The sequence below is a fragment of the Lycorma delicatula genome, chromosome 7 (assembly GCF_047948215.1).
Source record: "Lycorma delicatula isolate Av1 chromosome 7, ASM4794821v1, whole genome shotgun sequence".
Lineage (NCBI taxonomy): Eukaryota > Metazoa > Arthropoda > Insecta > Hemiptera > Fulgoridae > Lycorma > Lycorma delicatula.
Genome location: NC_134461.1, coordinates 107,806,036 through 107,830,656, shown reverse-complemented (window position 1 = coordinate 107,830,656; position 24,621 = coordinate 107,806,036). Strand labels below are relative to the sequence as shown.

The 24,621-nt window shown below is 27.6% G+C and overlaps 1 protein-coding gene across 2 annotated transcripts in view; it reads left to right on the top strand.

Moving 5' to 3' along the window:
- Positions 1–485: 485 nt before the first annotated feature.
- Kat60 (katanin p60) overlaps positions 486–24,621 on the top strand; it is a 140,995-nt gene continuing 116,859 nt past the window's right edge. Inside the window, exon 1 of one of the 2 annotated variants that reach the window (XM_075372206.1) lies at positions 486–506. Coding sequence is in view for 1 of the 2 variants with exons in the window: in XM_075372204.1 (XP_075228319.1) it covers position 18,933 (1 nt within the window). In the remaining variant the exon portion in view is untranslated. Of the gene's footprint in view, positions 507–18,861; positions 18,934–24,621 lie in introns of those variants that run through there. The other variant, XM_075372204.1, reaches the window with a different exon arrangement.

The following is a 24,621-nucleotide window of genomic DNA, read 5'->3' as shown; positions in this document are numbered from 1 at the left end:
CAGATAACATCATCTAACTTGACGCATACATATAGAATATCAGGATTTTCACTGTCTTTACCTACCCGCCAGACGCCGAATAATTTTTTTGTCAATTTTCAGACTTATTTTATGTGTTTAAAAATTTTTTTTCAATATCATGGTACCATCGCAATCTGATTAATAAACAAAACGTTATGCGTGAACAAATATAAAAAATATACGGTTCGAATACATTACTTCTTTTTTTGAAGTCTGTTAAAAAAGAGTATTTAGAGAAATTTTATTTGCTACAAACAGCTAAACATTATAACCTATCTAATTATACAAATTATATAATTAAAGCGTATTTATTATTACTATTAGTTTATGTAATGCTACTTTTTTTCATGTAGAATGAAATTTTTTTTTAAGACAATGAATTTTTTTATGGAGTAATTTTTTTTCTAGGTGACATCACTAATTTTTAATATGGAAAATAATACTCTGATAAACTGGCAAATTTGGCTTCATAACTCGGTTAATTGGTAAGTTTTATTTATTTTTTATTTTTATTAGGTATAGAATTGCATATTTAAATTTTTATATTTATATCTACTGGACTGTTATTATATATCACAGTTATAAAATCATCGTGATATATATTTACTTATTTATTTTTAAGTTGGAGTTGTGATAATAATAATTATTTTTCACCTGCATTATAAGTCTAGGACGTAATATTTCATTCTTTTTTAACATAACTGTTTAAATAATCAAAAATATCGACGTTTAATTATTATTAACAACATTTTATAAACTAAGAGTAAAGTAATCTTGTTACTAAGTCAAAATTGGTCGAATTTTATATTTCATTGGTAAAATAAAACATTTTACAATGCTTTTTTTAAATTCTTTACTATTATAAAAAAGAAGAATTGAGTTCGCAAAAATAAAATTCACTTTCATCTTTATCCCTGAAAAAGAGCCAAATTTTAAGCTTCACGCAAATTCTGGGAAATTTCAGCATTATCTTTGCCAGATTTTTTTTTAAATTGAGTAATTATTTATGGTTTGACTTCATAATTTCTGCTTTAGGTATTAATTATATTAAAAAAAATTTCACGCTTTAAATTTTAGTAGTCTTAAGAGGAAATATTTTCCGATATTATTTCAAAAACGCCTCTGTAGATAGTTCACATTTGTTTACGTATTAACAAACAACACACCTATATTAGTTGTTTTACAAATACCAGTAATATTCTAGTTTAAGTGTTTTATATTTTAAAGAAGCAGAAACATAAGAGGGAGAGATTGCCCAAGTTGAAGTAGCTACAGATTGCCCCAAGTAGCCATATTTGGAACTCATCAAGGCTAAGCATGTTGTATGCAGTCGTAGATAACATCTCCCTATTTTGCCAAATGATTACTAGATATGTCCGTAATCTTCCATATCCTTTTTGTTTCTTTTATTATATCACGTATTAATGAAATTGATTTTACTCTTTATGTACAAGTATTTGAAGGTTAATTTTTTATTACAACAAATAGATAAAATATAGTTTATTTTTTTAAATTGACATTTTTAATATCAACACAAAATTTTAAAATTGACTACTTAGATATTAATTAACTTATACACACCTATTCCTTTTTTTGGAAATATCCTTGTGCTACTTACTGTAATAACCAGTAATATGCCTGTAATATACCAGTGTAAATGTTTTAATTTAAATCGACAATTTTGTACTTTAAGTTTTTCTTTCACAATATTACAATATTTTTTTTTTATGTAAGAAAATTATTTTTTTTAATTTAAAGACTTAATATCCGGTCAGATTTTCCGCCCCCGAAACCCGAATGTGGTCATTTTCCTCATGCTTGTGTGAATAATCCGAAAGAGAAATCGAAAAACGCAATGTTGTGGCCCTTTTTTTGTAGAACATTTAATTTAAAATACTGCAAGTGGTCTCCGAATTTGATTTGAACAACGGTTTATAACAGTTTAAGTATCTCGAAGAAACTATAGAATGAAACGGCTAAAAAAAGATATTCCTAAGAAATCGGGAGAACAAAATAGAATTAATCTATCGTCAAACTCAAAAAAATCCACAAATGTACAAAAATCTATCTCTGTAGATAAAAAGTTAATTCATTTGAATACGGTAATTCATCCAGAACCTTTGTACGTTACAGAATGTTTGATAAACGTAATAGAAAAACGTAATAGAATGTTTGTAATAGAAATAAAAAGAAAGAAAGAAAGGTAAATATTTTGGCCTATAAAGAACAACACAGTTAAAATCTTACATTTTATGTTTGCCTTCACAAAATTGTATACTAGAAATTTAAATAAATAATGCATTAGAGAAGATTGTCTTTCATAAGCTACATTTTAAGGATAATTATTATTAATAAACTGACCAAAAAAATCCTCCTCTTTTATCTGGAAAGAAAAATTAAAAGCAGATACTGAGATAAAATTTTGAAAAATTTAAACAAAACAGGATAAATCCCAAAATCATATAATCCGTGAAAATTAATCAAGAAAGAATATTTTTTCTTGGAAAAGGAGTTTCTACGAAAAAGAAAATAGTAACAGACGATTCAGGAAAAATAAGAAAGAGAGACTTAAAATGTACTGGCAAGAAAGGAAGGAGAGAGTCGCTAAAAAAACGAGAAAAACCACTTTAAAACATTTCCTACAAATTTCCATGTCATCAATTATTTCATTAATGTCATGGAGTAACTCCTTAAGAAAAAATAAACAAATTTATTACTCTTAATCGAGAAATCTTTTATCCAAATACTGTATTTAATTGGATCTCGATAAACTTGTATGTTTCATTTCTTGGGTCCAAATTTACTATTATTTATTTATAGTACTACTTATTTGTGTCCAAATATTTACATTTCCAACAGTTGTAGTATAGTTTATGCTATAACAAAGAAAAGTACGATAATCGTGCCAAAAATCACCTTTTTTAGGGGTTTTTTACTCTTGAGATTCATGAAACGTCGAGAAATGAAAAAGGGGGAAAATTATGTTCGTTCCCATGTATGTACATATCCATGTACTGAAATCTATTTAACATCTATGGATTTATGCATATTTGTTGACATCTGTTTTATATGGATATTATAGATGTATTGACATCTATTTGGGCAATAACACGATTTGGCCGGTTCAAATGGCAGAGTCTAAAACGAGGATTACGTTAACAACTCGTTACAAAAGACGATCGACTTGAACATTTATTAAAATATTCCATAGAGGAATAAAATTAAACACAAATAGGCCAATAATAATGTCCTTATTTATAACTCTTGAAGTCGTAATATAACAATCTAATCAATAAAAACAAAACCAGTTTAAACACTTCACTGCATGACTCAGCTGAAGTATTTTATTTAATTGAATATTTTTCAAGAAAGTTTCTTTTCTAAGTAAAACCAAGATTGTAAGATATTTCTACTAATCGTTCTTTAAAATAAGGATTGTAAAAAAAAAGATGTAAAATATTAAGTCATAAAATGTTCCTTATATTTAAACGAATTCGGTTTTCCTGTTTACTTATTGCATGAAAACAACTCATTAATGTAAGTAATTGAATTCCAGTAATATTAGTTATTAAAAGAATTACGCGTGCGCTTATTAACTTAAAACATACTATAAAATTTAATATGTATTATTACAATTTAAGGTACATTTTATATAGAGTTCGGACTACCCAGTCAGTAATAACCGGTATGTTATTTATTTATTCGTGGCTACTACTGGTAATACTTTCTCAAACTATTTATTTTTTGAATTCACTGTTTCATTTTTCTTGTAATTTTACTTACTATAATTTATTTGATTGTTTACACATCTAATATTATTATCAATTAGGAAATCTAATTTTTTAATATAAAATTCTAATGAATAATCATAATTAAAATTTCATGAAAAATTTTAATTTTCGTTTTTTATTAAAATAGTCACGGCGTTTTTAATAAATCAGAGAGCGTAAGTATATTTTTATCATATTACTAATGAAAATTTAGTAAAGATAATCTTTTCCTTAATTAAAATAAAATTATTTAAATCCTCTGACAGAAAACATTAGGTGTTCATAATTTAATACATTTGTAACCCTTAAATTTTTATTTTATTACAGTAAAAAAGAAATTAGAAAATAATTACGTATTCTTTTCTTAAATTTTATTAGTTAAAATGGCCGTATGCATGGAACGTTTTACAAAAAGAATTAAGTTAGTAACATCTAAGTAGCATGTCGGTTGATATTTGGGGTTTCAACAGACAACTGAAGCGAGGGTTGTGCGATTCCTCTCTATGTGTTGGTCTGTTTTACTCCACTTTATCGCTGACTATTGAACGTGTAGTGACAGAAAATAGATTGGTGGTAGCAACAAAATCACAACTCTCTTTCGGTTTATGTATATATATATATTTACACACACGAGTCATATTCATAAAGTAAGGGCCATTTGGTTATTAAAAAAAATTAACTCTTGAAAAAAGGTTTTTACATACAGTTTTAGTTTACTACAAATCTTCACTTTTCAATATAATAATCATTCAGTACTAAGCATTTTTCGTAACGCTGCACCAGTTTTTTTAACCCCTCTGCGTTTAAGTTGACAACGGCAGTTGTCTCCTCGTCGTTTTCAAACCGTTGTCCACCAAGTCACTTTTTCAAATCCAAGAATAGGAAGGTTTATTTATAATAGAATCAGATTAAATTATGCAAAATATTTAGTGTTTTAATTCACCTTTTCATCAGAATTTGTTGTTTCTCAATAATTTACCATAGAAAGGTGTAATCTTTGTATTGAGTTTTTGTATACATAGAAGTTACGAGTATTAAATACGTTGTGTTAAAAATCTATAAACATGGAATGTAAAATAATTTCAAACTTTATTTTTGTTTTTTCCGTTTATGATGATTGGTTTCTAATATAAAACTTGGTGAATGATATGTAAAGCAATAAACATAAATAAATCGTTTTAAAAATTAGTACATTGAAAGCAGAGTATAACAATTTTATTTTTTTGTAAAAATTAATTTACAACTATTTTTCTCTTTTTCCTTTTTTTTAAATTTTTATTTTATATTTTCGCAGAGAACTCTGCTTCAGTACGAATTCTTTTTATGTAAAATATAATTTAAAATTAAAGAGATAAATGTTTGCTCTCTAAAACATTAAATAGAAAGAATCAACCTGGTTATTTTTAGAATCTGCAGTAGGTAACAAAACTATTATTTCGGTTTTACCGCGTTTTCTCTTAATTCATCCAGGAAAATTGGGAGGGGACAGTTTCTTTCTTTAATCCTTGGGTAGTATACCTACCATTCCTGACGTGATTTATAAAATGTGTTATGTACTCGTCAGAATAAAATATTTATTTGAAATATATTGTTTTTATGTAATCTCGAAAGATTTCGGTTTTCTGATTTTAACGGAAATATCCATTTTGACCATCCCTGAATCCATTTTGACTAGTTTCTGCGTGACGTCGTACGGACGTATGTATCTCGCATAACTCAAAAACGATTAGCCGTAGGATATTGAAATTTTGGATTTAGATCTGTTGCAACATTTAGTTTTGCACCTTTCCTTTCATTGCAATTTACTGATCCAAAAAAGCCCGAAATCCAAAAAAAATTGGATTTTGGACTTTTTCTTATCTGCAGTAATAAGTTATCATTGAGGGCTTTTCATTGAATATCATAAGTGGTACTTATTTTCATTTGTTCCAGAATTATAGGCAAATTAAATTTTAATTTATGAAATATTTGGTCTTACAAGGGGAAGGCACATCGGTTCGAATCGGATTTCATCTCCTTTTTTTTCTTTTTTAACTTTTTTTATAATTTAAATATATTGATTTACTAATAATTATTAACCTCCGATTGTAAAAAACGTTTTACGATAATTAATAATTCAATAATAGCAATAAAAAAAAATTATAAAATATCAGAAGTATAAATGAAATAAAATTTTATATACTTTTCATTTAGAAAAAATGTGTATATGTAATTTAATAGGAAGTCATGAAGTGTTCACATCAAATTTTTTTTATGTAGGTTTAAATATACTAATTTAATTATTTTTATATTTAATTTTAAACTGGAATAATTTTTAAATTCTTATAAAACATTTATGCGTTTATGAAAGCTAATATTTTAGTTAATCCCGAATATTCGTGATTTGGTCCGGATTTATTCCAGATAATTCTGATATGGTATTAGATTAGATTTTTGTTTTAATTATCTATTTAAAGTGATTATGAAAAATCAATTATAATTAAATAATCAAGAGATTAGATTTATTTGTTATTCATGTTTGGAATAAACTAAGTTGAATAATAGAAATAAATTTTTACGTTTAAACTGTGGGTTTAAAATAATAATAATAATTTTCAAGAGGACAATACCGTTAAATCGTGTGGATTCATGAACTGCGGTTGTTAAAGACTATCCTGTCGTATTTGAACAGTTATAATAAGTTATGGTCGTTGAACAAAGGAAATTAAGTAAAGAATTTAAATAGTTAAAGAAAGTTTTAAAAGATATAATATTAAAATGAAAGAACTCTTTATTAGTTTTTCCATTAGATAATTCTTGAACTGTTAAGTGTGTTTCAAGTTAGTAGAATTGTATTTGACTACACATTTTTAATGAAATTGATTATATCTATCTAAATATTTTTCTTAATGCACGTTACTACTTCGCTATATTCATTTTTAACGTTTTATTGTGTGTGTGCGCGCGCTTGCAAGCGGGCTAGTTTGTTTTCTATTGAAAAAAAAGATAAATCTAAACGTAATCAAAAATATTTATTTTACCCAGTAAAATAGAAAAGGTGTATTACGACTGTCGTCAAGTAACCGTATATAGTGTAAGTTGGTCTTTTGATTTAGAGCGCTGTGACGTAATGGTTATTTTGTTACGTGAGTCTGTTTGCGTTGTTAGTAAACACCGAAACAATAACAGAGAATACTACACGTCAATAATCCGTCATCTGACGTTTAAAATAATTTAAATGTGTAAAGTATTTTATTATTATTTTTTTAAATACTTTATCGTATTATTAAATGTATATATGTATAAGTGTATGTATGTATAATGTAACAATAATATATTATCGCGTGTTCGCGGTTCGACCAGGATATTGAGAGATTAATAAAGTAAAAATTTCTTACAAATGTAATCTATTACACTAAAGACATACAAAGACTAAACAAAATAAATAATAACGGTAATACGTATACATAACATACAAAAGAGTAATTTAAATAAAAATAAAAAATTTGTTTAATGACAGATTATAAAAACCAGAATACAGTTCAATTTTCTAAAAACGTTATAATGACCACTAATATTAATACCTAATTTTACATTAACAACAAGATAACACTAGAAAAGTTTTAAGTTTATACAATTCAATTATTGCATTGCAAATATTATTACTTTTACTGTTTATAAAAGAACTCTCCTGCACTTTATGAATGTATATATAACTTTAATTTTGACACTTTCATTATTGTTTACCAAAAACTCACCGAACATCTTGTATTCACCCACTGTCCACACTAGAATACTCGTAATGTACTCTTCATTCGTTTTTACCAAACGCTTACTGTTATCGCTGTCACCTCAAACGCGTCGAATTCGGGCTTTCGAAACTAATCTGTTTAATTTGTTATCGCAACTGCGTCAAACAAAGCCTCGCAGAACTACTGACTCTCTCCGCTGGTCGCTGGTAGTATTTACGTATATCTCTTGGCCTGCAGAACCAGTAACCATTCCTTTAATTGTTGAAGCGTAATAATTTTCGTAGTCCGAGTCCTTCGCTTTTTTTATAAATTCTTATTCCGGTCTGGAAATCCTTCTGGTCGAAAAACAGCTTTTGAAGGTTACATTGTCTGTATTACAAATAACAAATTGTTAAACGGACCATTACTCTGAGAAAAGGATCCCTTCTATTTTCTTTTGGAAAATGTTTCAAAATGTGTCCTTAGAGGTGTTCTTTTTTAAAGTCGCGAACAGAGAAAAGTCGCAGCGACTCAAGTCAGGTGAATAAATGATTGAGGAACTACAGGAATGTTTTTCTTTGCCAAGAACTCATTAATTGAGAGTGTAGTGTGACAAGGTGCATTGTCATGATGCAGCATCCACTTGTCTTTGATGGTTGGTCTCACGCGGACAAATCTTTTCCGCAGTCTTTCAAGAATTTCTCGGTAAACGTATTGATTTACAGTCTGTCATGTAGGCAAAAAATTCTTATGGACAATCCAGTAATATCGAAGAAACAAATTAGCATGGATTTGATTTTTTATTTGTTCATTTTTCTTTTTTGGGACGTGGTGAGTTTGAAGTGTGCCACTCCTTGCTCTGGCGTTTTGTTTCTGGGTCATACTCAAATATCCAAGATTCATCACCAGTAATAACATTTTTAGAAAATCAGGATCAGTTTCAATTCATCCTAGAAGTTCGCGGCACACTTCACCCTGTTGTTTTTCTGTTCAGCCGTGAGGTTTTTCGGGGCCAATTTTGCTCAAACTTTATTCATGTCCAGTTTGTTTGTAACATTTGATGGATTGTGGTGTGATTCAAATTCGATTGTTCTGCAACCATTCTGACAGTTATTCGCTGGTCGTACCGAATCAAGTCTCTGATTCGCTCAACATTGTCGTAACCGTTTGTCGTTAACGTTCTTCCAGAGCGTGGATCGTCCGCAACTGATTTCCGACCATCTGAAAATGCTTTAAACCACCTAAAAACTTGGGGTCATGACAGAGCATCATCTCCATACGTCCTTTCCAATTTTGAAAAGTTTCAGTAGCATTCTCACCGAGTTTAACACAAATCTTGATTGCACAACGTTGCTCATAATTAGTATCATTCATTTTGTAACGCACAAGAAAAACTCGTTTCACGAAAAGTTTGTTTACGTCTCACTTGGCAACAATAGACTAAAAATATTAATACCTAATATACATCAGCTGTTCATATAACCATATGTTTATTAGTAACTTTACAGTGTTGCCACTTTGGCTGCCAGAAAAATACTGGTCTCATTACTTTATTTACAGACCTCGTGTGTGTTGTAGGTGAATTGAAAAATCAGGGTTATTGCAAGGCGTCCGGCTAATTGTAAAATGAAATATAATATGTTTGCATTATTCCTTATAATTATAAATATAATCTAACCAAACTTAACCTACGCTCGCTTTGCCCGCTAAACTTCGCTCGCTAGTCAAGGTTAGCCAGCGAAACGAGAGTAGGTTAAGTTTAATTAGATTTATAATTACAAGCAATAATGCAAATGTATTATATTTCATTTTCCAATTAGCCGAGCGCATTACAATAAACCCGATTTTTCAATTCGCCTACGATATATACATACAGAAGATGTTTTGAACGCTGCAAGATTTAAATGAAGACTAAAAAGCAATTATATATTATTATATTATAATTAATACATATTGTGAATATGTTTTTCATATCAATTATAATTTCTTCGTAATTGTAGTAATTACAATTCATGCGTGATTTGAAAGAATTTTGTTATTCTTAGCCTAAATTTATTAAGTAATCATTTGTTTAAAATATGAAAATGTATAATTTATATTTAATAGGAACTATTAAAAAACTATCTACTAATGCGTTACTAAATTGTAACCACGCTACATCGATACGAGATAGATATAAGGGACGGTGGAAGTTTATTACGGAACATATCACAGTGCTCTAGATAAAACAATCAACCGATAAATTACGGATTTGATTTGGTCCGTAAATTATATAACTTATATTTTATTTCTAAAATTTACTTAGTATTTATTAACTTAATTTTTTTACACTGAATAGAAAACACTTTAAGTACTTAAAAATCATAATTATATTCGTCTCGTTATAACTTTGAAACTTAATATCTCGGTTTATATAATGGTAAAAAAATCATTGGTTATCTCTTTCTCGGGAAATAATTATTCTATAATTATAATTATAATAATATAATTATATTACTATAATTATAATAATAATTCTCGGGGAATAAAATATATCACCAATGATAGTTTTTTTGTTTTTTTTTTTTGAATGAATAATTTTATTCAATTGCTGAACTTTTCCTGGAAAATGTAGGTAGATAATTTTTTCTACTAACTTTTTAATCTAAGTCAACTTTATATTCGAATGAAATTTAAAAAAAAAACAAATTCTAAAAATATCTGCCTAGTAGCTTAAAAATTAAAACCGAAATATTACTGATACGGAAGCTCTTTTCTCTTTATTTTCATCTATTTTTTCAATTTTTTTTTTTCAAATAATTTTATACATATTATGCTAATACCCACCGGGGTGGTCTAATGGTAAACTCGTCGTAAATTAGTTGTTTAACAGCTGATTTTCGAAGTCGAAGGTTCTGAGGTTCAAATCATAGTAAAAATTAGTTATTTTTTTAATGATTTGTATACTAGACAATGGATATCGGTGTTCTTTGATGGTTAGGATTCCATTAACCACACATTACATTGGGTCATATTGTTTACTAATTGATCAGATTGCAACGTACATTAGAAATGTATATACGAGTATATTATGCTAATTTATATTGTTTTAATTAAGAAAAATATATGTGTGATTCATACTGATAATTTAAAAATTACAAAAATATTTTAGATGAAGAAAAATTAAAGCAAATTAAATTAACTTTTGTTTAAAACATTTTTTTTTTTTTTTTTTAATTTTGGGGCCGAGGTACTCTACTCCTTGTCTTTTAAATAATGGTTTTTAAAGTGTATTTATTTCTATTAGTCTGCATTTTATCAATAGATTTACAATAATAAAAAAATTAAAATCTGAGAATTTAATAAAAGTATTATGTATTTTATAAAAAAAATGTTGGATTCTTTGTCCAGGGTTGTGCTCATTTCTCGTTTAAAAATTGCTTTATTCTCGCTTATTTTTTATAATATCAAAATCATCAGAATTGAAAAAAATATTTATCTTTTAACTCTGGTGAGTTTTTATTCCTTTTTCGGTAATTTTTTTTTTTTACAAAAAGTTTTTCTTGTCTTGTATAATTTTTGTTTAGATTTTTTCACACTTATAATATGTAAAACTGATTTAAGTATCGATATATTTATTACGTATAGATTATATATATGTTTTGTATATGTCATTCCCAAAATCTTTAAAAAAAAATAATTTCTTGTAATTTTTAAGAGCAGATAAAAGATATTTTAAAGGATCAAATTCTCGACTGTACTGTGATTTATGTTAACAACTAATTTAATTAAAAAGAGAACCTTTATAAATAATGTTCAACAATACACAACCGATTTTGTACAACATAACAAATTCTTTAATAAAAACAGAATATTAATTAAAATTATGTTTTAATTTAAATACTGATGTCCTTAGAAATATTTATTAAATAAAACTAACGTGAAATAGTAATAAAATATAATAATTTAATTAAATAGATAACTTACTATTTTTTCAGGATATAATTGCATCATCAGACTATTTTTATTAGGATATAATCCTAATTTTACTAAAAAAAAGGAGCCAGTTTTCTCTCCCAAAATATTCCTAGATGACCTTCAGATTCTATTTTCATTATTACTGTCGTAACACATAAAATGTATGTTAAATATTTTTACTTCTTTACATTTTGAAAATTATATATAATATTAAAACGGTAAACGTGCTTCACATATATTGCGGTTTACAAAACCCATTAAATTTTTAGTTACCTTTTCTTGTAATTCGCGTATTAAATAATAAAAATAATTAAATTAAAGTAATAGCGTTAAAATTTGGACTACTCGTCCACGTTTAATTAATTTTAAAAGTAAATTAAATCTATTTTTTAACAATTTATCAAAATTATAGTTTGCGTATTTTAATTAACAAATTATGTTCTAAATTACTTTGATGTGATGTGTAAATTAGATTCTTTAACCTTAGGTGCAATAACGTGCAATTGTGACTAAAATACATAAGTAATAATAAATTTTATTGTGGTGGTGGCAGAAATGTGAAATAAAACGATCTCTTACGAAGTCCATAATTTATTGTAAGCATGAAGTAAGAATATGACGTCACACTGTTGACCTTCAGAAGGACAGGATGAAACCCAAGGTGATGTCCTAAGTAAGATAGATACTTAATGTTATTGTGCAGAACTGAAACTGTATCGTTGTAGTATCTCCGTCTCACTTAGTTGACGCGGACTAGGACGGGTTTCTATTGGTTAAAGTTCGGTCGATAGCTCCTTGATCACGCGGGAATGCACCACGCGTTCGCCAACGGACGGCCGCCGACGTACAAGGGTACGATACCTTATCAGTATATTTTGTCTTCTAATATTTCCATATATTTTATAAATCGATAATTTGTTATAAAACTACGTCCAACTAATCCCTCCTTCCTTTTAAAACAACTGTAACTAAAAAACACTTCCTGCTTTTACGCATTTTGTTACATCTCTTTGAAAACTTCTGAATCGTAATTATTAAAAAATAAACTAAAATTTGGTACATAAGTAATTTAAACATATTTTTATATTTACTACGTAAATGTTCTTTTTTATATTTTGCTTATTCATTAATGTAATTAATGAATAAGAATAATATAACGCGTAATAATATCCGAATAGATTAAAAAAAATCGGTTTCACTATTTTTTTCAGGGATATAGCACAGTATAATTCAGGATATAATGGTGTCATCAAAATACTCTTATTAGGATAAAATCTTAATTTTACTAAAAAAGAAAGGCCCCCTATTTACCCTTCCCAAAATACTCCTACTTGACCTCAAGAGTCGATTTTCATTATTAATGTCATAACAGTTAAAATTTATGGTAAATATTTTTGCTTATTTACATTTTGATGAATATGTATATCATATTAAAGCTGTAAACTTGCTCTATGTGAATTTGAAAACAATTGATAAGATTTTATGAAATTCCCACGCTGGGAATACTTTTACAAAAATGGCTCATTGCTTGAATAAGCAATGTAAAGTATAGAATTAATGTTTGTTTAAGAGACTTATTTTCTTTTTCATAAAAGCACTGCGATTAGGGCCGACGTATCAACTGTATGTACCAAATATAGTTCATAAAAAAAGTACAAATTAATTCATAAGGCTGTAAACCAATGTATTTTGTTCAGTGGGAACCAGTTTATTGTAAAATAAAATAAACTGTAAAGGAATATAGAATTTTGGTATTTTCTTGTATTGCTAGTACAGGTACAATTTTTTTTTTATTATTATTCACATAAGAATTTAAAAAAATAAACTCGGTTCAACGGCGACAGATAATTCTTTTTGAAAAATGATGAACATTTAAAATGTTTATATAATTATATCTCTACTTACGATTTGTTTTTAATAAAAAATAAATAATAAAACTGTCCTCTCAAAAAGTAATAAGACTAACAGTTTTAGAATATTTCTTGAATCTAAACGTTTTGAAATCGGGACAAAAAACCAAAAATTTTACTAACACCTACTTTACCATCAACATTACAGTTTAAAAACAATTTTAAAAATTATTATTTTTTTAAGTCAATTTTATTTTGTTTTAAAATTCATTTAATTTTATGTTTGTTAGTTTTATTTATATTTAAAACATGAATGAATAATCCTGTAAACCGTTGCCTGTATGAAGAAATTTACAAAATTTTATTACAAGAAAAATTTCGTTACAAAAAATTTAATGGGCAAAAAATCAATTGAATACCAGCTAAGGAACTCTTAAGTGCATTTTTACTTCCTTGTACGAAGTAAAGGAAGTATTATGATCGTGTAAAATTTCGGTTTTCAAATTTAATCAATTTTGACCATCCTTGAATCCATTTTGACTAGTTTCAGCGTAACGTCTGTACGTACGTACGTATGTATCTCGCATAACTCAAAAACGATTAGCGGTAGGATGTTGAAATGTTGGATTTAGAACTGTTGTATCATCTAGTTGTCCACCTCCCCTTTTGATTGCAATCGACTGGAACAAACGTGCCCAAAATCCAATACCTGGATTTTGGATTTTTTCTTAACTGTAGTAATACGCCCTCATTGAGAACTTAACAACGATATACATAATCCGTACTTATTTTCATCAGTTCCAGAGTTATAGCCAAATAAAACTTTAATATACTGGTATTTATATTGTAGATAAATATCTCGTTTAATAAAAGTTTGCGCAGTAATTTTTGTGCTCTGCGTTAGTTAATGAATTTCGAGAAATTCCGCTGCTTTAATGTATAAGCAGACAGTAACTGCAGAACACGTGTTAAATTTTTTGTTAGAATTTTATTGTTAATGGGTTATAAAAGAATCTTGGGAATTTTCGCTTTACGAGTTCAATAAAAATAACCTGTGTTTTTGATAACAGTCAAGAATACTTTGTATTTGTATACATGTGCAATTTAGATAGAGAAATCAAAAGAATAACTACCAAACTCACAGAGATGTCCAAAATTAAATTTAATGTTATTATTTTTAAAAAAACATTTCGTAAAAAAAACCTCTATGTTACTACGTATTGTTTTATTAATATGTAGTACGGCACCATTTCTTTATATAGAGGTATGAATACATTAAATAGAGGCAAATTTATGTTAGTTTTATTAAAATGTCACGGTGCAGTAAATATTTTTTGTAGAATCGATGTTTTCGTAATATCTGAGGTTCGTTATATAGATGTTCGACTGTAGGCTATAAGGAAAAACATAAAAAATTATTTTCAGTTTATTTAAACCATATAATTTATCGTTTAATAAATATTCCTTTTACGTTATTTGGAAAAAATACTTAATGGGAATATCCGACAAACTTCCTCTCCAAAGTAAAAAAGAATTATCGAAACAGAAAAAAGCAAGGCCAGAACACATATAAAAAATATTACATAGTGGCGAATTCAGCCTCTTTTTTGCCCGTTAAAATAATCTTATTATTTGTACATTTTTTAAAGTTTTATGTTCAAGATATAACTCACCCTTTAATTATATCATTTATGTAAGTGAATTTCGTTTCTTTTTGTTTTTTTTTCTTTATTTTTTCAAACTTTGTTTAAAAACTTTTATAAAAATAATTTTAACGAAACTTCCAATAAATATGCTTGTGTGAATACTTTATATTAAAAAATATTTCTTGATATCTATATATATATATGACTTTATCTAAAGTTTTCACATACGTCGTTCTTTAGAAAGAAAAAGCATTTTTACTTTATTATGCATACAAATAAATAAAATAAGTTAAATGACTTTAATTCTATTACAGGCTATAAAATAATTTTCTGTTTTTATTTTTATTCATTTATTTTCATTGTTTTCCTTATTGTAACTACAAGTATAAAATATTCGTGAGGATTAAGATGGAAAAATCCAATCTTAAGTAATTTAAAGATTTTTTTAACTTTAAAGAAATATAATTTCATTTACATTTTAAAATTAAGTTTATTAAAAAAGTAAGCTTTTTATTTCATTTATTTCTCAAACATCATTTAAACCCCACTTAAAATTTCATTAAATAAATTATTCTGTTCTTGAAAAAAAAATGACATTTTTATATTTTTTATTTTTACAGTTACTTCATTAAAAAATAAATTGTTTTTTTTTGCCGTAGTTGAATAAAACTCATGTAATCTGTTTTTACCTCCGGAACCAGTGTTAGGTGTTGCTTCAGAGGATGAGATGAATGTTTTGTAGTGAAAATGCCATACCTGACCGGGATTCGAACCCGGATATAAAGTTATTTAATTTGTTTTATATTACTAACCGGAAATGAAAAATGTTCACAGACTACGTAATTCAGTTTAGTAATGCAAATAAGATTTCAGTTAAATAATAACGTGAGGATTCCTTGTTTAAATTCAAATTAATTGATTATTCTTGCTCCAAAATTTTCCGCTGAGAACAATATGTCGTTTTAAACCCAATATTTCTCAAAAAATTTGTTATTTCTACCTGGTTAACTTCATTATTCCTGCTACATGTGAGGCTGGTTTGTTTTTTGTTTCAGTGAGAAACTGGAGTATATCAAAGGTTTCATGATATTAAATGTCACAATAAAAACTTCGTATTTTTAACTCCATACTTATCCTCCTGCTAAATAAAAATTAACTCTATACACTGAGATAACTTTTTGAATGTTGCATCAAACATTTTTAATTTTAAATTAGAATATTTAAAATGTATCCACGATGCAAAAAAATACTATGATAAAAAGAATGTAATTTTACTCCGTTGTACAAACAATAATAATTATCATAGATTTACTGAAAATTAAATTTTTACATAACTTTTTTATCCAGAATCTATATAAAAATCAACTAAATTAACAAAAACGTTCAAGTCTACAAACAGCTTAAACAACATTATAAAGGACAAACTGGAAGATATGTTAATTTCAAGTTAGAAATTATAGAATTATTAGCTAATCATTACTGCTCGTAACCACTTATTAGTAAATTATAATCGGAAACTACTACGCAAATCTAAAATAATGCAAAATCTATATAAATAAAATACTATCTTCGTTTTGTTTGTGCCCTAATAATTCAACCGATGTCGTTGAAAATTTCACAGTTATTTCTCCTGGGAATGTTTATATGTTAATAGTTTTATGCGTTGAAGACCGTGTAAAAGAGATACACTGAAAATTTAAAAAGGATATAAATAACGATTGAAATAGACAATGACAATCGATACAGACGATATCTCTTGATAGATACAATATTAAATTTAATAAAAGAAGTTTTAGGGTTATTTATTTATACTTTTTTTATTTCCTTGTACAAAGTAAAGGAAGTAATGTGACTGTGAAAAATTTCGGTTTTCAGATTTCAACGGAAATATCCATTTTGACCACTCCTGAATCCATTTTGACTAGTTTCGGCGTGACGTCGTACGGACGTATGTATCTCGCATAACTCAAAAACGATTAGTCGTAGGATGTTGAAATTTTGGATTTAGAACTGTTGTAACATTTAGTTTTGTACCTCTCCTTTGATTGCAATCTACTGAACCAAAAGTGTCCAAAAAAGCCCAAAATCCAAAAAAATTGGATGTTGGACGTTTTCTTAATTGCAATAATAAGCCCTCATTGAGAGCTTTTCAATGATTATCATAAGTGGTACTTATTTTCACTGGTTCTAGAGTTATAGCCAAATGAAATTTTAATTTATGAAATATTTTGATCTTACAAGGGAAAGGCACATCGGTTCTAATCTGACTTCATCTCCTTTTTTTGAACTTTTATTTTAATTTAAATATATTGATTTATTAGTAATTATAAACCTCTGAGTGTAAAAAGTTTTACAATAAATAATAATTCAATAATAATAACAATAAAAAAAATATCAGAAGTTATAAATGAAATAATAAAATTTTATGTACTTTTCATTTTTTTTAAAAATGTGTATATGCATTTAATTAGGCGAACAAGGAAGTCATGTGCTGACCAAATCAAATTTTATTTTTATGATTTTTACAGTACTAATATTGGTGAGGTTTGAACTGCTGTAAATATTTCGGGGGTCATAAGAAGGATGAAAGAAAATTAATAGTGAATTGTCCATTGTCTAAATGTAATAGTGAATTTTTGTAATATAATTTGTCAAATATAATACAAAATCTATTTAATTCATACCTCAAATTTAGCAATAGCGAAGCCGGGTCCATTAGTTAGAAATATCTCTCAACTAGTGCTGTATAAAGAATTTTATTAATACAATAATTTAATGTGAACGCACCACAGTAGATTAAAACGAGAGAATGTATATAAATGATATATATACTGTATTTACGTCCAGAAACCCGAGATGCTTTCATCATTTGGATATGGGCAAGTCAAACACTTGAAAACCAGGGTTAAATTTTACCTATAACAATAGCAATAATATATACATAAAACATATGAGTCTTTTTTTTTACGACTTTTTTTTCCAGTTTACAAGGGTTAGGTGGAAATTATTTTCCGGGATTTTTACGGCTGGTTGCCCTTCCTGATACAAAATTATTTGATGGAATGAAAAATGAGAATTTTTAGTGTATAAAACATTTCGTGTCTGATCAGAATTCGAACTCGAAAATAAACATATATCCTTTAATTTTCTTTCTGTTAACCTTTAATATTACAGTCTATTTAAAAATCTCTGTTGCACATTAAAGATTATTCTATCGAAAGGTCATATAACGTTTAGTTTTGGAATTATTAAAGCTTAGGACATTAGTTACATTTCATTTTTGAATTGTAAAGATAAATTAATCTTTTAATGATCTAGCTGTAAGCTGTAGGTCAGTATGATCGATTACTATGGATCTTATTACATCACCTCTTTGGATACCATTATCTTTGTTATGTGGTAGCCTATTACTATTTTATGGGTCATTAGAATTCTCTTAACAGCGGTCTTATCCCAATGACTTCTATTTGAATTTTGTTTATGACAGTTTGAGTTATTTTAAAAGTGATTTTGTACCTCTGTTCTTCAATTAAACAAAAAACCTTACACAACTTTATACCAAAGGGAGATTGATTAAAATTACTTATTTTTCAACCCACCCTCTTCGAATTGATGACATAATATATTTTTGATTTATTAGCTTTCAACCTTTATTATTAATTCATAATTATTCTTTGTTGGTGTTTTTCCAAGGCCATTTTACATATTTACGCCTTCATATTCGAATAATTCCGTTTTAATCCAAATGAATTTTTTTTTTGTGAATATATATTTTATCGTCAATATATATATTAATACAAATATGTTACACGTGCACGGGTTCCAGTGGACAAACAAACAAGGAAATCCAAGTAGTCGCGTACATATCTTCCAGAAGGAACGGTTGTTAGTCATATATAGTTTACTAAAGTGGTGGTCCCTACATCTATTCTGAGAGAAGGCATCTTGACATTCTGCCAAAACGACGGCTTTCAAATCAGTTAAGTGTTAAATTTTCATACCAGTTGTTTATACACAAAAGGGTTCATCGACAGTAAATCCTGTTTACGTTTTTATTTTTTTATTTTTATTTATCGATTATGTTTGATTAGTTAACAAATAGTGCGTAAAATTTAATGTGCTACTATTCGGTAAATGATTTCTTAAAAAAAAAAATAATAAAATAATTAGAATATACAAGTCCCGCGAAATGTGTAATTTCTATTTAGCTTTTTCATTATTTTATGAATTTTTAATTTAGGTTCTTTCAGGTAACTGACAACTAATTTATTTTTTCGAATAAGTTTCTTTGTTGTAAAAGTTAATTTAATATGGTGATTATTATGATTTTTGTGTGCTAATAAAATATATTTTTAAACAATGCCATCAAAAAAAAAACCGATGATACTTTTTGTATGTGATTATAAGTATTATTGCTAACAAATTATAAGAATAATAACATAGAAATCTTTGTCGGTCAATATTACCATATTGTGTAATCAAGAACCGGTTGAAAATATAACGTTTGACAAACGTATAATTCTGAAGGTGGGCTATCATGAAGTAAAAGTTGGAAATATGATTAATGGTTAATAGAAAATAAGTATTAAATGCCACAATAAAAACCTCGTATTTTTAACTCCATACTTTTCCTCCTGTTAATAAAAATTAACTCTATACACTGAGATAACCAATAAATGCGGCATCAAAAATTTTTTAATTTTATTACAATTAAAATGTTAAAGTTATTACAATTAAAAAAAAATTGAATCGATTGAGTCAGGCTAAGAGCACGATTTCTTTCCTGCTTGTTTATTAGTTTTGTTGTGCGTTATAGTATTTTAATTACCGTTAAATTCGTATGTTTTTACAGGTAAATTATATGATAGTCTTGCTCAATGGTCTAAAAGTATTTTTTTCTTGTGTTAATATATTCGATTTTCATAGCCAATCATGTATTACATTAATTACATATTTTGTAATTTATAAATCCATCTTCTGTACATCTTATTCATAAATGTAATCTGTTTATTTTTCTACTGAAAACAGCTTTTTAGAATTTTTCTAAAGATTTTTCTACTTTTTCAATAATTAATGTATAAGAAAATTTCCCTATGAACTTTGGCCGTCCAGTTTAAGAAACGATATATCAAAATAATATATTTCTACATTCTGCTTGTTCCTTCTTATGTCGTAATTATAAGGGTCTGTATTTGTTTTTTTTTATTTCTGTCTGGTATTAATTATTACTTCCCAAAAGACACAATGAAAGATTTATTAAAAAAGAATAATAATTAAGTACGTACAATATGAGTTTTTATAATCAATTTATATAAATATTTTTTTAAATATAAGTTAAAAGAAGAAATAAATATTATACTTTATTTATTACATTAAGAATGATATGTTGTTGAGTGAGAGATAAATTACTTTATACTACTCTGGTCAACGCTATCACAATTTATTTATAAGAAATTAGAACATAAAACCCACTCATTAATACAGCTTAAAGTATCATAAAATTAAAGATGAAGAATTGTGGCCTCATTCAGTATAGATGAACCAATTATTTTTCTTATTAAAGATGGTAAAGGAAAGTTTATTTGATTTTTATTAGCATAATTTTGTAGCCCATAATTTTTCCTTTTGATTTTTTCCATAAATATTAGAATAATAATCGTAATACTTTCCAATCTTTTTGTTTGTTTTTTTAATATCCTTGTGAGTTCTGCTTGATAATTTTTAGAAGATTCTTTTTTTTTGTTTCGAGCTGGATAAGATTACGTTTTCGTCTGCCATTTTTTTTTTTTTTTTAATCACCATATATCCAATATAATCACAGGATTAACTAATCGTGTGATAAGATTCTTGTTTAATGAAAATGAGTAAGTATTAGTGTTATTTTGATGTTATTGAGTAGTAAACAAATTAATTAATTTATAAGTATTCGGGTGAAAAATAAAATAATTTAATCGTTGGTTTCCATAATCCGTAAAAAGTATGCTGAAGAAGTCATTATAATAAAATTTAATCGAAAATATTTTTAAAAAAGCGGGCGATGTATTGCATAACTTTCCCGGTTAATAATAATAAAAATTAAAAGAGTTAGGGCCATACAATTTACAGAATATATATTTTTTTAGAGGTGAAGAATACTAGGATTTGAATAATAGAGCGACGATACTGGTGTGCTTTGGTGGTTGCGTTTCAATTAACCACACATCTCAGGTATGGTGACCTGAGAGTATAAAAAATTACACTTCATTTACATTCATACATATCCTCATTCTTCTTCTGAAGTAGTACCTTACTTACTGTGGTTCCGAAGGCTAACAGAAAAAAAAACAGGTAAAGAATAAATTTTAATAAAACTTTTTCTAAAAATATTCATACTCGGGTTAAGCTTTACACATTTACTTAAGTAAAGTTTTCTCTAAATGTAACTCCTCCTTCAATAAAGATTAAAATAAGAAAAAGAAATGAAAATTCTCAAAAAAACTTTCTTCATTTTTGATCCGGAGTTTACAATTACAAAAAAAAACTATTAACATATCTTGGTAGCACAATATATGAAGTATAAACTTAAAAAATTTTTGAAAAATATTTAAATCGGATTGAAGAAAGCAAAAGAACAAAAACCATACATTTCATTTTTTTAAATTCCTTTCGGCACGCCGGAAGGCGGAGGTAGATTTCACCGGTTCTAAGTAAGGGATAAAAAAGATTTCCACCATAAAGTTAAGAAAAACTTCAAATTTACTCCATACGACAACGGTTACTTGTGAAAAAGGTTTTACATGTTTAGCATACGACAAGCCCCGTCTTCTTACAACTCCAGCAACATTTTGGTCATCCCTTGTCCCTTGTGTTTTGGTCATATCAAAACTTTTCAGACAAACATTTTAGGTAATGTTTAGGGAACTAACGACCATATTAAACCGATTCGATAGTGTGCATATTAAAGGAGGTATGATTCTTTTTTGTCTTCGAAACCCCAATTTTTGTACTCCCTGGGCCAATCGTTGGTGACATAAAAAAAAAGCTTAGATAAATTTTAGGCCCTTATCCAAAGAATAGTAGGAACTTTAAACGAATTCGATATTTTACTTAATAAGAAAGTTACACCGATATATTTTTTTTTCGAAAAAGCTCTCCCATTTCCCCCCCCCCCCCCATGGTCCGTTTTTAGCCGTTAAAGAACTCGACCGAGATTTTGGAACGAGTTATTTTTAAGGAAAAAATTGAAGTGATTGACGCAGAATTACGACAGTTATCGTGTCCACAAGAAAGTGAAATGAGTGATGGTTTCATTGAAACCCATCTTATTTCTTTATGCTGACATAGAATAACAATATGTTTAATGAAGTACAGTACATTCTTTTATTTCTAGCGCCATATTAATTTCTGAAAAATTGCTGGTCGTCATAGTAATCATGGTTTAGTTAACTACAACTCGAAATCATTGTTTATATGTGTAAATGTATTTACAAACTTTTGGGCTATCGGTGGTTTTAGGACGTGGGGAATGTGAAACGCGAAGATATGACGAAATTTTCCGGAAAATTTTTTGTAGCTTTCTTATGAAATCTACCTAAAAAGTAGGGGTTCATTTTTTTTTTTTAAATATTTGGGATTATTTAAATATGCATTGTTGAACAAATTTATTTTAATATAGTTTTCTCAAAAATGCTTCTGAAGAAAATCTTTGGAGTTTTATCGCGATATTCCTCACCCTTTAAAAAAAAAATAATACGATCAATGCCCCATATATAGAAATATTTCAGCCAAATTTGAAGAAAGTCGGTGTTTGTCTGAGATATAAGCCAAAATCATTGCGACAATATACGTACATACATACACATATTTATTTTTTGGTCTTTTGAACTAGCTGAATTCTAAAACGTAAAGATTTGAACATAAACCTGATACCGCATTTTTTATATGAACACCATACTTTCCCTTTTAATATCGTTATTCTAGCTATGTACAGCGGGGAAGTAAAATAAATAAAATTGTTTTTTAAATCCAGAATAATTGAAAAATATTTTCTTAAAAAGATGGATGGTTACATGAATAGAAGATTGTATATGCATACAATTGAAATTGAGTGTATGCAGTTTAAATAATCAGAGTTAGAATAGAAAAAGCATAACTGCACATTACCGTACATTGACATTAGCCAAATCATTGATTAATTAATTTTTTTTTAATACTTAATGGTCTTAATCCAACTGTTTCTTCTAATTTTGATTTTAACCAATTGACTTTAATCTAGAATCATTATATGTCAGGACGACCACGTTGGATGTATTATTGTATTTTAATGTCTGTTCGGATAACTGTATTTCATTTAATTAGTTGATAAATTAAGCGCAAGGTAATTTAAAATACTTATCACATTTTATTACTAAGTTAAATGGTAAATTAAGCGATAGGTTATCTTTGAATAGTGTTTGGGAACTATTTGTGTAATACAAAAATAAAATTCGAAATATTCCTGATCATTACCAATTTTCCTTTCCATACGAAACTGATTTTAATTTTTTAAATACCTGACAAAAAAGTTTTTTTCATAATCCAGGCATTAATTATTTATTCTTATATAATAGAAAAAAATAATATATGAAAAAAAAATTTAAAAATCGATTTTTAAACGTTTATAGGCTCCCCCACATTAATATTGCCCCCAAAGTATTTTTTTAGGGAAGATCACCTGTACTACTATTATGCCGAGGAAGACAAAAAAAGATTCAGTTAAAAATGTGCAATAAATAGAAAGATAGCTTTCTTTGATTTTTGGGGAAGAGAAGAGAGTATAAAAATGGAAATCTCTAACGTACGAAATATGCCATGCCTGACCGGGCTTCAAACCCGGGACCTCCGGATGAAAGGCCGAGACGCTACCATTCTGCCACGGATTTCGGCATTTCTAATTCCGTCGATTATTTTTTTTCGTTATTGATCATATATATTTTTATGCTAAGTGTTACCATCTTACATCAAAACCAACGAAATCATAATCGCATAGTAGTTTCATTGAAACCCATCTTATTTGTTTACGCTGACGTAGAACAACAATATGTTTAATGAAGTACAATACATCAAACCTATTAACTAACCCAAACCACTCTTAAAATTCTCCGTTAGGTCCACATCTCCAAATGTACTACTTTTTTACAAACATCAATAGTGAAACATTATATCCTCAACCCATATAAAATTTTGAAAATACCAAAATACCTCGGCATACGAATTTGTTAGGAGTACAGTTAAGACAGAGCAAATTTCACCGGGATTGTCTTGCTTATATTAAGATTTCACTTACTCTAGAGGACTATAGTTCTACGGTTGTTTTTTTTTTTACTATCGGGAATAATTAAGTTTGATACTCTTTACGGAGGTTATCTTCGATATCTCGGCTTTTGACATATTCCAGTTCGTCTCGGCCAGGATGCCACCGATGAGAATGTCACGACTAACATTCCCAGCGGTGTACTACTATTTAATGAACTCAAAACAAAACACATCTTTACCGAGTCTTAAGTAACACTGAAAGGACTGAACTAAACAAAGGAACTGAACTATCCACCGGTAGAAGGTAAAAGTGAGTTCAACACACAACACAAAACGTAAATATATTACACGAAACAATAAAAAATAACAAAAACATAATTTATTCAACAAAAAC